Below are 15,706 nucleotides of genomic sequence, written 5' to 3' on the forward strand. Positions count from 1 at the left end.
ATCTCCTTCAGGGGACTGTTCTTGTAAACAACTTCATGTGCTAGGACTGTGCTCATTGAGAGTGGGCCTCTCCACCTCTGCGATGAATCCACAGCTATAAGAAGCTGGCACCCGGAGCAGAGAGGATGCTGGTTGAGGCTCCTTCATGGATCGTCATTAAGAACTTCTCTCCTTTGCTTTAAAACTGCCCATCAGCAGGATCAGGGTGAGTTCAAATTTTGCCTTCATGAGAACAGAACATAAAAATGTTTCTCCCCCAAAATATTCCTGAAATAATGGGAAAGAAAAACATCAGCACTGTCCATACAGCAGGTTTTCAGATAAAGTAAAAGGGGAAAAAGGATTTATCTCTCAGTTTGTGCAGACACCCACGTTGTTTCTGTATGGCTCAATGTATGATTATGGGTTTCTTAGTAATGGATGTGGAACTCCACTTTCACCAGTTCAGACGCTCACAACTAATGCTACTGCCATAATTTATGGTTTGTAAGATCATCTTATGAAGCTACCATGCTTGTCTCATGCTAAAACAGTATACAGTATGTTTTCTTCGATCATTTGTGTGATTGTACCATCTTCCCCCTTCTGCTTCAGATGTTCTTGTTTTCATCCCTGCTTTGAAAAAAAAAAATGGTGCTTCCTTCACCCTGTTCATCTCCTAATGACTTCTGTCTGCAGGCACATCTTTCCTCAGCAAGGCACCAGAGCAAATGATTTTTTTTGTTGTCACTTCTATCAGCCGCTCCGTTCTTGATCACTTTTGATTCTGCTTATCTTCTTCACAGTGCTATGATTTTTCTCTTTGATTAAAAATCACTGCTGACAGCTTCTTCCTTTCCCCCTTGCAATCCTGCTTGGTTTTCTGAACTTTTCCCAATCCAACATAAGCAGGGAAGTATTACCTTAATTCCTCTTCTGAACTTCGAATCTTACCTGTTACATTTTGCCTGTGCAGATGAAACAACATACTTTTCATTTCCCAATTGAGTGGGGTTTTCCCCGTTGCTCTAAATAGATAAATTTTTTACCCCCTTGTTTAAATAAGAGTTGTCGCACTCAGTATTTGCAACACCATATCTCCTTATGAACCACTCGGCGGTACTCTGCTTGAAGGAGACTATAGAGAAACACGTATGTTCTCCCAGTCTGGGGGAGCAGTCCGGCTCTGCCACCTGGCGCAGGCAGCGCGTGTTAACCCCCATCCGCCCTGTCGCCAAAGGGGAGCCCAACACCCCCATTTTTTTCTTGGGCTGGAGACTCCTGGCAGTGGGAAGGGTAAAAGGGTAGGGAAGGGTAGAAAGTTTTGGTCTGAACAAACTTTTCGCACAAGTCCGATAAAGAAGAGCACAGTTCATTATGGCAGGGCTTTTTGGCTGTTTGCTGATTTTCATGTCTATTTTCCGGTGGAGGTGAGGGAAAAAAGTTTCATATCTGTAGATTACTTAGGCAGCAAATTTTCCTTCTTAATCATCGTCCATAGATTCGACAGCCGCAAGATCCTGCAGAGCACAGGCTGGAAATCACCGCTCTAAAGTTGCGCAGTCACAAACAGCTTCAGTTACAAAAATTGCCCATCCTGTCTAGTCGATGGCCCAGTCTAGAGCCTGAATGAACTTCTGTTGTGACAGCACAGGAATCTCTGTCATCAGCTTCTCTTCTAAAATGAAAATGTTTAGACGTGTGCTCCTTCTGCAGAGGAGGGAAGGGATGTCAAGTTGTACACATCCCTGCTAAGAAAGGAGGAAGTGTTGATTCATGCTTCCGAGTCATGCATTTCAAAACTATGTGGGTTTCACAATGTGAACTGTGACTGTGAAGGCACCGTGGGAGTAGCCTCAACAAGGTAAATAATGGTTTACTTTATGAGTCAGGTCAGCTACCTGTAGGGCTTTCAAGGGCAGGGCCAGAAGGATGCGTCTATGCTGGGGTATGTATGGGTAGCCTCAGTCAGGTAGGTGTGTACGTGATAACCTCTTGTACAGATGAGCTGGTATGAGCCAGTTATACAGAAAAATACCCATCTGGCAGTGTTTGCGCTGCTCAAAATACACCTGTGCAGATCCATCGGTGTAAAACTAACCCCACTTGTAGAGAAGGAGCAGCGGGGAAAATGTAACTAACTTTCACAGATGCTTTATTTTTTATATCCTTTTCTTTTGGGTTGCCCAAGAAAAACAAAAATTGAGAAGCTAAATCAGTCTCTGCTCTATTTCCACTGAAGAGCACAGAGTTTTGCCAAAGGTATTTGCCAGAAAAAAGATCCAATCTGAACAGAGCATGAGAATTGCATTTTCAAACACAAAGAGCCAGGTGATGTAAAAGCTGATGACAACACAATTTAAACTGCCTTCTAATTGGTTATTGTGGTGCTAAGGCTTTGCATCATCTCCTTTTGAAGGCAACTGACAACATTTGAGATAGTTCAGTGTGAGTGGGATTAAGCCCCAGATACGCATTTTATTGTATTCCATGTGTTAAAGTCATTCCCTGAGTTGCTCCTGTAAAAGCCAGCAGAAACCGTGGCAGAAGGTCCTTGGCTGAGAATTCAAGAGTCTAGAAACAGGAAAAGATTGCCACAATGGAAACTACCCAAACCTCTTTTACTTGGGGCACTCACGTACAGCAAAATCTGCTCTAGTTTCTGATGGCAAGTCCCGTCGGCTTTTGAGCAGGGTAAAGCTTCCCTTCCTACTGGAAACACTAAAAAGACAGGATGAGGTTACTTCACTTCCCCAGGTGAAATCTGCCACTGGTTATCACACTGGACCCAATGAGGTGTCTGGGCATGGATGAGCTGTGAGACCTTTTGAATATCTCCATATTTTGTTCTAATGTTTAAATGTGATACCGCCTTGCAGACTTCTTGCACTGAGGAATTATATATAAATAGCTATAAACTCCCTGCCATGGGGACTGGTCAATCTGTGACTCTTGAACAACTTTTGCCTCACTTCTGAGTAGTTCAGATACAGCTCTCATAATAGCATTGCATCATGTAATTGGCAACGGGGCTGTCTAGCACCAGGCCGGCTGGTTCATTCAAATCCCCAGCCACAGGGGAAAGCCCAGAGTGACTTTGCCCAGCCACCCTGCACCGCAGCTGCATGCCTGGGCTTTGGGCTGGAGCAGGGTCCATGGGTGGCTGGTGAGCTGCAAACCACCCCACGGCTCTCCTGGGAACGGTGAGGTACATAGCGTGTGCTCTGTGGCTCTTGCCCATTTGCAGATTTCTGTAAGCTGCTCGTAGATTGTGGGAGGCTGGCCACCTTGTGCTCTTTGGCCTCACGAAAATTGCTATGGAACAGTTATTACTGTGGATTAAGTATGCTGTGAACAGCTTGCAGCATCAAAGTCGTCAGTCTGAATAGAAAAATACTCAGCCCAGTCACCTTTAAGAGGCATTATATAACGCATTTTGAATTTTCATTAAAGCTAGAACACCCAAAGCAGGGTAACAGGTCTTTTATTTTAAGAGAAGTTTTAGCACAGCATGTTTCAACCTTAAGTAAATAAACTGCAGATTATCTCCTTTATCTTCTTAGAATTCAACCGTACTGAACGCATGTATTTTTTTAAATCTATCACTTTCAAGAAGTGCTTCCCCACAAAGCTATATCTACCACCCCAGTGCTTTCACTCGACAGTTACATGAAGCTGATATCTACAGCATATGCTTTTGTTCATGCTACGTATTCAAATACAAAGGCGTGGTTAAAGTCTGATGTCCTTTTTGAGGGGAAGACTGGGGAAAACATCTGCCTCTTGATGGAAGCCATCTGGTGTAACCAGACATGAAGTCAAGCATTTTAACACAGTGTGTTCCATAGAATTATACTTACTAAAGAGAATTACAGATTCTTCCCTTAATGTTCTCATCACACACCGTCTCAGGGATTTTCCCTTGCACCTACCTAGGACTGATCGGTGCAATTATTTTGTAAAGCTTTGTCTTACTGCAATCAAAGTAACCAGAAACAATAATACCAGTTATGTAGTTTTCTGTTGTTATTCTCCCAGCTGAGCGTTTCATTACAGGTGCAGAGAAAATCACAAAATAGTTTCTGCGGAAGGAGGGGCTGCAGAGGCTTTCTGAGATCAGCAGTACTGTAGAAGCTGCAGCACACCTTCGGTTTGTTCCAGAGATAAGAGTTAACATATCAGGGTTGGTAAGATGAGGTGGGGTCTTCTTATTTCATCCCTTACCTGCAACATTGCCAATTCTAGCCCTGTGTGGCCGTGCAGTGTCAGACTTCAGTCACTCAGTCCTTACATGCATCAAACCTGCCGGTGAGGGATCAAATATTGTCTATCCTTGTCTGCCCAAGGAGGTCTGGTAGGACAGGTGTGATGTTGAAATATATAAAAGCTGTGTGGTGGGCCAGCTTTCAAGAAAATGGCAGGTGTTCAGTAAAGCTGCATGACCTTAAATGTACATCTTTCGATGAGGGAGATTAGCAGGCCAAAGGAAAACACAGTAATGATCAGTTTGAGATATTTGCAGGGCAAACAAAGCTGCATCATTTTTATGACATGGTTCTGCTCTGCTGCCAAGACTATGATCTCCACATACAATAAGGGGACATTCAGTACCAACAAATACAGTTTGTTTAACTGAGCTCATCTTCAAACACAGGGCAAGATTACACTCAGGGAATCTAGAGAAAATCTGCAGTCTTTTCTGGTTTCCTTAAAGAGGTTATTTCTTATAGCAGAAATGTAAAAAAAAAAAAAAAAGAAGATATTGTATGAAAAAAAGAAGATATTGTATGAAAAAAAAGAAGATATAGTATGAATGTAACACCAGTCCTTGGTGCTTCATGTTATGCTAGGAGAGTCCTGTCACTAGTTACCTGCTCACTAGTGGTTTGCCCAGGGGTGAATAGTGGTGCCAATACTGTTTATCATCTTCATTAATGACCTTGACAATGAGGCAGAGTGCACGCTCAGCAAGTTTGCAGGTGATAAAAAGCTGGGAGGAGTGGATGATAGGCCAAATGGTTGTGTTGCCATCCAGAGGGACTTTGGCAGCCTGGAAAAAAGGGGAGAAAGGGACCTCATGAAGTTCAAGAACAGAAAATACCAAGTCCTACCCCTGGGGAGCAGCAACCCCAGGCATCAGGACAGGCTGGGGGCCAGATGTTTGAAAAGGAGCTCTGCAGTAAAGGCCCTTGGGACCCTGGTGGACACCAAGCTCACCACGAACAAACAAATGTAACCCTTACAGTGAAGAAGACAACAGCATCCCATCATGCATTAGGAAGAGCACTGCCAATAGGTTTGAGGGAAGTGCTCCTTCCCATGTACTCATCACCAGTGACACTACTTTGGGGTGTGCTGGGTCCAGTACAAGAGAGGCACAGACATACTGGAGCAAGCGCACAAAGAGACACAAACGTTATTAAAGGGCTTGGAGCATCTGTCACACAAAAAGAGGCTGAGAGAGCTGGAACTGTTCAGCCTGGAGAAAAGAAGGCTCCAGAGGGATTTTACCAAAGTGTATGAACATCTGATGGGGGTGGGTGATTGTTGATAAAGAAGACAGAGTCAGTGGTGCCCTGTGAAGGCACAACAGGCAACGGGCACAAATTGAAATGCAGGAAATTCCACCTAAACACAAGAAAAAGCTTTTTTCACTGTAAGGTTGGTTGAATACTGGCACAAGTGGCTCAGAGAGGAGAGGCCGTAGAGTCTCCATCCTTGGAGATATTCAAAACCCAACTGAACACGGCCCTGAGCAACCTGCTAGTTGCCCTGCTTTGAGCTGGGGAGTTGGGACTAGATGATCTCCAGAAGACTTTCCTTGACTATCATGACTACCACTCTTGATGGAACAGGGTTTTGCTAGACTTGGAAGTCTGTAAAAGTTTTATCTATATAAAAATTCATTCCTGATGAATTTTCCTGCTCTTTGAGGCTACCTTTTTTTCTTTACGCTCTTGAGACAGGCCTCAGCCTGCTGCACCTGAGCAGAACATCGTCAATCCACCCTCAAAAACAAAAAAGCCTGGGTGCGAGCTAAAAACACTGGTCAGATGAGAGTTGAGGAGAAGTTCTGCAAGTCAGCACTTCCTGGTGGAGCTCCACGGTGGCCTCATGTCCTGGGATAGAGTCAATTTTCTTCCTAGTAGCTGCTGTTGAGTTTTGAATTTAATACAAGAATAATGTTGATAGCACATATTGTTTTAGTTTATTAAGTCAAGGACTTTTTCAGCTTCCCATAGAAGCTAAGAAGGAGCATAGACAGGACAAGCTGGCCAAAGGATATTCCATACCATAGACATCATGCTCAGTGTATATATATGGCGGTTGGCCAGGGGACAGGAATCCCTGATCGCTGCTTGAGACAGGCTGGGAGTGATGATCACACGTGATGATCACATGATGATCACAGCAGGTGATGAAAGCAACTTGTGTTGCATTACTTTATTTTGTAAAAGATTTACCATTATTACTATTTTATATTATTATTATTATTATTATTATTATTATTATTATTATTATTTTGTCTTCCATTACATTTCTATTAAACTGTCTTTATCTCAACTCACGGGGTTTTTTCTCCTTCCTCTTCTCCCTACCCTACTGGGGTTGGGGGGAGGTGAGTGAATGGCTGCACGGTTCTAGATGCTGGTTTGGGCTAAACCGTGACACCTCCTCGGTGGTCACTGGTGGTGTTAACTTCAGTTTTCATGTGCAAAAGAACATGGACATGTTTCTTCAGTGCTGATTATTTTTATTTCAGATTAAGAAAAAGCAGAGAGCAACATAGAGAGATACTACCAGTCTCCCCAGTGAGAACTGTGCAGCCTTGTAAAGGAAGGAATAGTATGCAAAAAGGAAACGACTCACCTTTTATGATGTAACTTTACTGCATGCACATGACAACATTAAAAGAATATTATTAAGAATAATACACACTAGGGAACATAAGAATTAAGGCTGCTAGTCAAAATACGAAGAACAACTGGGGCTCACCTACCTTATGTTCAGTATTCAGTTTTAAATGCAGTGTTCAGTGTGTGGCCTTATTCTCTACTTATTTCCCACTGTTCAAACTCTGTTAATTGTCGTGGTTTGGGCTGGGCTGGCGACTAAAATGAACAGCAGATGCTCTCTTTTACCTCTCTCCCCTTCAGAGTAGGGAGAGCATCTCCCTTCAGAGGAGAGGAGAGCAAATGAGAGAGACTTATGAATGAAAAGAAACTAAATTACTTTAATGAAATATTAATAATAAAATAATAAAAAGATAAGACTATTAATAAGAAAATAATGAAATATATACAATATATACAAAACCAGCATCAAGCTCCCAGGGTGACAATCACATCACCAGCAGGCACTGGGAAAGTCACAGGCTTGACTCAGCTACAGATGGGAACTGGATTCCAGATCTGGATTCAGGAACGCATGGATTGGGATTAAAGGTAGACGAACAGACAGAGTCCTCCTTGGACATCGGCCATTGAAGAAAGAGGCTGAGCCCTTTGATCCCTCAGCTTTTATACTGAGCGTGATACAGCTGGGATGGAATACTCTGTTGGTCCCTGCAGGTGAGACCCTGCTACACTTTTCTGCTTCCAACCCTCCAAGAGGGGCAAAGAACAAAGTTAGCTGACCTTGGTTGTTATAGCAATAAGTGTAAGCAGGAGACTCTCTGCGTACCATCCCTTGGTATTCACTATAAACATCAAGCCTTAACACTCTGAAAGTGGACACTGTATGAAAAATATGCCATTAATTTCAGAGAGTGCAGTTAGTTTAGATGAGACTTAACTGAAAAGCAAAATGACTGAAAAGAAAATTGGTTCTGTTTTACCTCAAACCAGGACATTATAATAACAAAATTTCTTATAAGCAAATCCCTCCAATATGGGCAAGGCAGTATTACCCCCTCCTCACACAGCCCAGGACAGAGTATGTACACAAACACCCTCTAAAAACTGTGGCTGAAGACACTGGTGTTGGACAAGAACTCTGGAGCAGAAAGAGAATGAACAAACACCATTCTGCTGAGCAGTGTCCAAACACCTCTTGCAGTTCCTTATGTACGTTATTCATAACAAACCTTCCAACTTCTCTAGTAAATGAGTGGAGGACTATACAGCCAACAGCCTCCTTTACTATGTAACCTTGAGGCTTCCCAAAAAGCAACTCCCTTCAGTTCATTGTACAAGAAAGGGATCTAGAAAACACATGCGATCATGCATGTGCATGGACTCATGAATGAAAAGAAACTAAACTACTGTAATGAAATATTAATAGTAAAATAATAAAAATATAAGAATATTAATAAGTCTATGTGTGATCATGCTACATCCAGCTCAGGGGCCCCAAACATAGGAAGGACGTGGACCTGTTGGACTGAGTCCAGAGGAGGGCCACGAAGATGATCTGAAGGCTGGAGCACCTCTGCTATGAGGACAGGCTGAGAGAGTTGGGGCTGTTCAGCCTGGAGAAGAGAAGGCTCCGGGGAGACCTTATAGCAGCCTTCCAGTACCTAACGGGGGCCTACAGGAAGGATGGGGAGGGACTCTTCATCAGGGAATGTAGTGATAGGACGAGGGGTAACGGTTTCAAACTGAAGGAGGGTAGATTTAGATTGGCTATTGGGAAGAAATTCCTTGCGGTGAGGGTGGTGAGGCACTGGAACAGGTTGCCCAGGGAAGCTGTGGATGCCCCATCCCTGGAAGTGATCAAGACCTGGTTGGACGGGGCTTTGAGCAGCCTGGTCTAGTGGGAGGTGTCCCTGCCCAGGGCAGGGGGGTTGGAACTAGATGATCTTTAAGGTCCCATCCAACCCAAACCATGATAAGATTCTATGATTATGGCTGTGTACAGGGAGCTGATAAAAGGTGCATGGCAACTTTCATTCAAGAGTTTCCCTTTCGCTAGTTGCTGGTGATGGTAGCCGCCCCACAACCCAATCTTGTCATGAAGTTCACAGCAACGTCTTGCAGGCCAAATTCCCCACTGTCCCACACTGTTCTTGTTTGAGGGTATCACTACTGACATATTGGGAGGAAAAACCTTGGGAGAACCTGCTGTTATATAGAGACTGCGCGCGGACGGCATGCTGTCAGGCTTCTCCCTGCCAAAATCCTGGCTCCAGCTCTGGAGCTCCTAGGTCCAGACACGTTAAGCCTGGGAGTGCCAACGGAGAACGAAGATTATGTGTCCTTGCTACACAAGCACCAGAGATGCTGAGGTCGTATTGCAGTCCCGGGTGAAGTTTCCCGCTTCCCGGCCGGAGCGGGATGGACTACAAGCCCCAGCATACCCCGCGCGTTCCCGCCCCTGCGCGGCCTGTCGGGGGCGGGACGCGCGGGGCATGCTGGGGCTTGTAGTCCGCCCCGCTCCCCGCCTGCCGCCACCGTCCGCGCCCAGGCCCCGCCCCCGCGGTTCGAGCTAGGTGCGCCTGTGCCTTTAATCACGGCCGGACGCCCGGGGTCCGGCGCATGCGCAGAGAGGCCGTGACCTCGCTGGCTGTTGGTGCCGCCGGTGACTGCTGGGGAGCCCCCAATTACCCCCCCCTTCCCCCCCCCCCCCCCCCCCCCCCCCGCCGGCTCCGGCCCCGGCCCCACTGCCGGGCCGGCGGCGTTGCCATAGCGACCGCCTCCCCCCGGCCGGGACGATGGAGGGGCCGGCGGAGAGGGGCGGCGGGCCCGGCGCGGAGGGCCCGGCGGGGTTGATCACGGAGATCCGGGCGCCGGGCCCGCGGCCGCTGCGGCTGCTGGAGTGGAAGGTGTCGGTGGGGACGGCGGTGCAGATCGGGTCGGTGCTGGCGCTGTGCGCCCCGCTGCCGCCGGTCCCGCGCCCCACCGCTGGCCCCTCTGCCCCGCCGCCCGCCGCCAGCGGCGCCAGCACCCGGCCGCAGCGGGCCGGCCCCGAGCGCAAGCTGAAAGCGGAGCGGCCCGGCGTGGTGCGGGAGCTGTGTGCGCGGCCCGGACAGGTCATCGCGCCCGGGTGAGTGCGGGGCGGGGGGCGGCGAGAGGCCCGGGGAGCCCGCCCTGGGACGCGGTTTTCGCGCTTCTTCCGCAGCGCCTGGGCCGGGCCCTGCGCCCTGCCCGCTCTGCGAGGCGTCCGGCGTGCGCCCGGCCCGGCCCCGGTGCGCGGCGGGGAGCGGGTACCCACTGGGGCCCTGCCGCCGGTGCGACCGGCGCGCGCCATCCTCTCGCTGCCGGCGCGGGGTCGGGGGGAAGGCCGCACCGCTTTCTCCTCAGCTCCCAGCTATGGCAGGCGCTGGCGAGGCGGCGTGTAACAGGGGCCTTCTCCCGTCCCTGAGCCCCGCTTCCCCTCCGCGGCGGTCGGTGTGGGTGGTGCAGCCGTGCCTGGCTCCGGCGTGTGTCTCGCAGCCACGTTGCCGCCGGCAGGGAACGGCCCTTCCTCCGGAGCTCTACGCGGGGAGCAGCCATGCCGGGAGGAGGAGGAGGAGGATGAGGAGGGAACAGGGAGCCGGGGAGGTGCAAGAGACCATGCTCGGCTCCCTTGTTTCAGAGCCGTGTCCCGTGCTGTGAGCTCCGCCGCGAAGAGCTGAGCATCCCCTTCGCGAGTCTCGGGGCTCTCTGAAAAATGGCATAACTACTTGGACGTTTTTTTTATTTTATTATTTTTTTTTAAAAAGTTTGGCGGTTCGCTGTTAGGTTGGTGCAAAACTCAGGTAGTGAAGGGATCGTTTCCTGCCTGCTAGGAGGAATTCTAATGGGAATCAGAGCCGCGGCAAGGCATTTTTAAATTACTAGATGCCATACATATAATATTGGCACCATAAATGCTTTTAATACTGTAGGCTTTTTAATGTATAAGGCTTCACAAATATAAATGAGGTGATGTAACTTTAACTTTCAAAAGAGCAAAGGATTAAATGAGAGAGATTTTCCATAGTTTAACAATGGCTTTGTCTTGATAAGACAGGATGTTGGTCGACTTTTAAATTCTTAAATGGCTAATAGATATGGCCTCCCAGTTTTCTAGGTTAAATTGGGCTAATAGTTTGCTCCCCTGTACTTCAAGAAGATTTTTCTTTTCTCAACAGGAAACGATTGAAATGCTCTACTTCCTCTGTTTTATGACAGCAAGTTATTTTCTTTTATTGCAGTTCGCTTGATTTTTGGGTGGGTGCAGCCAGGCCTAAACTTTCTTGATTGAAAATCACCAGTATATGCAAAACATCTGTGTATGGGAGTGTTCTCAAAGGGTTAGAAAAAAACCAATCTGTTTCTTTTTTTATCAGTCAGTAATGTAAGATGCTACAGAGGAGATATAAGATGTGTTTTTGTTGCTACAGAGAGTATTAATCTTTCTGAGATAAGACTGTGGCTTTCCTTTCATGCCACATCAGCGTTCTGCTGTTGCATCTGGTGCAACACGGCCAATCTTTTAATATCTGAATTAGAACAAAGGTACCATAAATGCTAGGTCAGATAGTTTTACCATCTTAAAAATACAGACTGAAATTTTAAAACACCGTGTGCATGATGAAATTCATTTGATAGTGCCAAGTGGAAGGGAAGATAAGTTATCTTCTTGTCTTTTCATTATGCTAGCTAAGCATTAAAACCAAAGACTTTAGATGGTGAATGTAAACAATTTTAAATATGCTGGGTCTGATGTAGCAGCGTTTTTAGGTTTAGCTTTGCTCAATGTAAATGTTAGGACTTGAATGCACCAATTTTTATACAATGCTTTTATTGGATCTGTCTGATCTTGATTCATTTGATTATAATTAGCAAGTCCTTGCTTTGAGACAATTAGAAAATACTGTTCTTTATTACTGTTGTTCTTGGCTTCTAAAACATATGTATCTTATACTGCTAAAAGTTGTTTCTTAATATTGACCATTGCTAGATATTACGCTTCTGTAATTCTGACTTTTCAGCGTGCGTTCTCTCTTATGTGCTGTAATGGTATTTACTGGGTGAATGTAAAAGAAAATTTCAAGTGGAGAAGTAGAAGATGCATGACCTAAGGGTAGTACAGCTGGGCAGCAGTTGGAGAGGTGACTGCATTTCTTTGGTCACTTAAAAGTGGTTGTTTGTTTATTTTTTTTTGGTGAGCATCTAATCTCTTGCATGTGGCTTCCCGTTTTGTGGAATGGAAATAATAACATTTCACTACCTATCAGCAATATTTAAATGTATGTTAAATTGTGCAGTATTAAATACAGGTGTGATTAAGGTAGGTAACATAGCTGAAATTTATTCAACATCTCCAGAAGATATACTTTTTTTTTTTTAATCCGAATTATCCAGGGTGGTAGGTGCCATTTGCTGCCTTCAAAAGAAGTGCGTTTGGTCAGTTTAGCCCTGAATTCTCTATAAACCCAAAGATATATGCAAATATTTGTAAAGCATTTAATTAAGCACTGTTGAAATACTGTTTCTATTCCAAATATTTTTCCTTTTCATTAAAACCTGAGAACATAATTTGATTAAACCTTTTTATTTGAGGATAAATAATGTGACTGTCTAGGTTTCTTCTATGTCAATTTGGTCATTATGTCTGAAAATGACACCTTTTAGCACAAGTCTCTCCATCTCAAGAAGATACATTTCTTTCTTTTTCTTTTATATCAGGCATGAAATTAAATCCTTTGGTGTATGGAAGTAATTTTCCATGCTTATAGCACTTCATTTTCTTGTAGTTTGATTAACTGCTTTTTGGCATTGATGATGGTGTAAGCTGCCCACAGGGGAGAGAATAGTATTGGGTGGGGGTGACAGCCTGAGGCAGGCAGGAGGTGGCTTTTGCTTATACTAGCAGAGGTAGGCTGGCATCAAATGTCAAACTAGGACTCGAGAGAGGAAGGTGTTTGACCTGTTAGGACTGTAAATAGCAGGTATGACAGTAAGCAGTTAATGAAGGGTCTTTGATGTTAATGAAGCATAATTTCTATGGGTGGCAGGAGCAACAAATAAAATGTCAAAAACTGCTGCACTGCTCTGTGTATTATTAATGCCAGTTACCCATCAAGGTTAATAGCTCTGAAGCTACTACAGGTATGTCAGGATTCTGGGTTGGGTCAGTATTTTGTTTTATGTGAATATTTACATAAGTGTTTCTAATATGAAATGATTGTCTGCTTTCAGGCCCTACTGGTGGGATAGACTACTGAAAGTCTTTTGTTTGGCTCACATGAGTAGAGTCTTCCAAAATATTTATTACCTGTACATTTAAACTGGGTATCTTTGTGTCTTACTACATAGCTTTAATAGCTAAAACTTGTGTTCTTGTACAGAACATAAAGTATATGTGTGCTGGAATAAAAATCTTGTTTAAACCTATCTGTATTCTAGTGAAGCAAAACTTGTATTTGCTCTTTTTGGAGAAGGTAGTGGGGGAAAAGGTGGGAATTTGTTCTCTAAAACTTTAGATTTTTATGTGTTGTTACTTGGCATTTTATTGTGTGAAAAAACTTGATTATAAATTTAAAAAAAAATAAAATCTTCCTTTTGTTATCAAATGCCACAGAGCCTCAGGGCCTAGTTTACCACCCAAGATGAGGAGACTTAACCTTGGACCCCAATACCTTTCATCTTCCAATCTTCAAGGGAAATAAAATGCTGATGGATTACGGTTTATTTTGAAGTAATGACACTTGTAATGAACTACAGGAAAAACAACTTGCTGTTTTAGTTAGACACAAGTGTTTTCATAATATCCTGTCAAATATTTAATGAGCTTATTGGAGTCTACAAAAAAACCTCGTTGGCAAACACTGAGGATTGTTGAATAGCACTTAACAATCCCAGTTTACTACATCTCTCACCTAATTTCTTTTTACCCTTGGATTCATTCCATTATTTTTTTTATAGTAAGTTTTGGAACGTATCTTTCTGACCTGTTTCATGTGTATCCCTCCCCCACCCCTTCCTATCATATACTGTGATATTAAGAAAATCTGCTTTTTAATGTGTCTGTCTTAAGTTTGGTTGAGTTTGATATTGAAAAAGATCCAAGTTCTAAATCAGGGGTTTCTGTCCTTCATTGCCGGCTTTTTATCCTCTTCCTAGTTCTCCGGCACCTCACAAGTTGGAAGCTCACACTATAGCTAATAGCACTGAGTGGTAGAGTACAAAGTCTGTTTTCTTTATGCGGCCATCTGTTTTCACAAAACTTGTAGGTACTTCCTTATCTAAGAGAATCAAGCTGCTCAGTCAGGTTTGATTGGAAACAGGCATCAGCCTCAGAAGTTCCCAGTGGTGTGGTTGTAGCAGCCTTGTGTTTGTAGTAGTTCTTGGTGCAGCGTCCTTAGACCATGGTTTTGTGATTGCTTCAGGCTAAATGAGAGTTGGCTGGAATGGATGCTCACACTTGTGAGTCCCTCCAGCTTGCATTGAGTTGGATGTTGGAAATCACGTAGCTAAAGATGGCTCGGTCTCTTCCCCCCCGCCCTCCATCCTTCCTACCCAACCTGTGAAACTGTCCATACTGATCAATTCCTTCATTTTGCTCAGTTGCTGCAACAGGAGTGTAGTGTAGGGAAAGGGAAGGTGATTTATCCTTTCAGCAGTAGCCTGCATTTAGGTCAGATCAAAGTGGTTGTGTAAATGCAGTAGAGTCATTAGGGAGATAAATGACATGTTGATACTGGGAAAGAACATTATTGAGGTTGTATATGTCCCATATGTCATTTTGTATGATAGTTTTTAGTACATGTTACTTTTATCCTTACAAGGTTTCTCCTAAAACAGGGGATTTTCTGCTGTCAGAGTTCTTACTGTAAGTTGCTCATCTCACTTGAGCTCAAGGGCTTTGCCATTGTTTGTGAGTATGTGGAGAATCCCATGGGCCAGCAGACAGAGGGAGATAGCTCATGGGACTATTTTATGCATCTTGTTGTAGAACAACAAGCTGGTTGGTTGTAGCTCTCGTTTAAAAATGTGTATGTTTGTAGATGTCTGTGCTGGCTATCAGTTTTGCTTTTACCTAAACTGTAATGGATTTTTATTGCTGTGTAGTTTCTTTACTGTACTTTGGAGCTTTACTTCAATACTAGAGTTGTTTAGAAGATCCCTGTCTTTTTTAAAGGCAAATGTGCATGTTATTTCTTCTCTGAAACTGCCATTTGGTTCTCCCTAATTGTAAAACAAATAGCCTTCTGAAGAGAAAATATATGGACAAAAATTCTGACTGTGGACTGGAATGAGACCTTTACTTTTTGTGCTGCACAACACTTAGCCCTTTGAACTGGAAGGGACTGGAAAAGTTTGAGGAAGAAAGTGAGAGACAAGAATTTTGCTTTGAATTGTTTTACAAGTTTCTATCTTGACCTAAGAGGTTTTTTCCTTTGAGAAATCCTACTAGTACCACTTGCATCCCTGTCTGGACTGATGACTGCGTGTTTGGTGTTAAATTAAGGGATGATCCTAGTAGGGATTCCAGCCGTTTGGATTTTAAAAATCAGCCTTACGCAGTGGAAGACTCCCCTTAGCTTATTTCATAACCCAATATTTGAACTTAATAAAAATGAATATGGGGTGATGGTATTAAAAATTCTTAAATATTACCAAAAGTATATAAAAAATCTTTCCAGTTGGGCCTTTCTAGCCTGAAGGTTCAGTAAAGAGCCAGCCTTGCATTTTGGGATCTCTTTTTGAGAATGATAATAGACAATTCAATGCAAGTTGTCACCTATAAAATATTCTTATGAATATCTGTTTTGTGTAGTTAAAAATGTTAATTAAAGCTTAACCTAAGGTCTTCTAGC

General features: G+C 44.3%; 1 protein-coding gene across 2 annotated transcripts in view; it reads left to right on the plus strand.

Annotated features, from left to right (window-relative positions):
* Positions 1-9,553: 9,553 nt before the first annotated feature.
* Positions 9,554-15,706, plus strand: part of CTDP1 (CTD phosphatase subunit 1) — a 112,971-nt gene continuing 106,818 nt past the window's right edge. Inside the window, exon 1 of one of the 2 annotated variants that reach the window (XM_063325772.1) lies at positions 9,554-9,963. In XM_063325772.1, the coding sequence (XP_063181842.1) occupies positions 9,632-9,963 (332 nt within the window). In that variant the 5' untranslated portion in view covers positions 9,554-9,631. The remainder of the gene's footprint in view (positions 9,964-15,706) is intronic. The other variant, XM_063325771.1, reaches the window with a different exon arrangement.

Source organism: Chroicocephalus ridibundus, chromosome 2 (assembly GCF_963924245.1).
Source record: "Chroicocephalus ridibundus chromosome 2, bChrRid1.1, whole genome shotgun sequence".
NCBI classification, from domain to species: domain Eukaryota; kingdom Metazoa; phylum Chordata; class Aves; order Charadriiformes; family Laridae; genus Chroicocephalus; species Chroicocephalus ridibundus.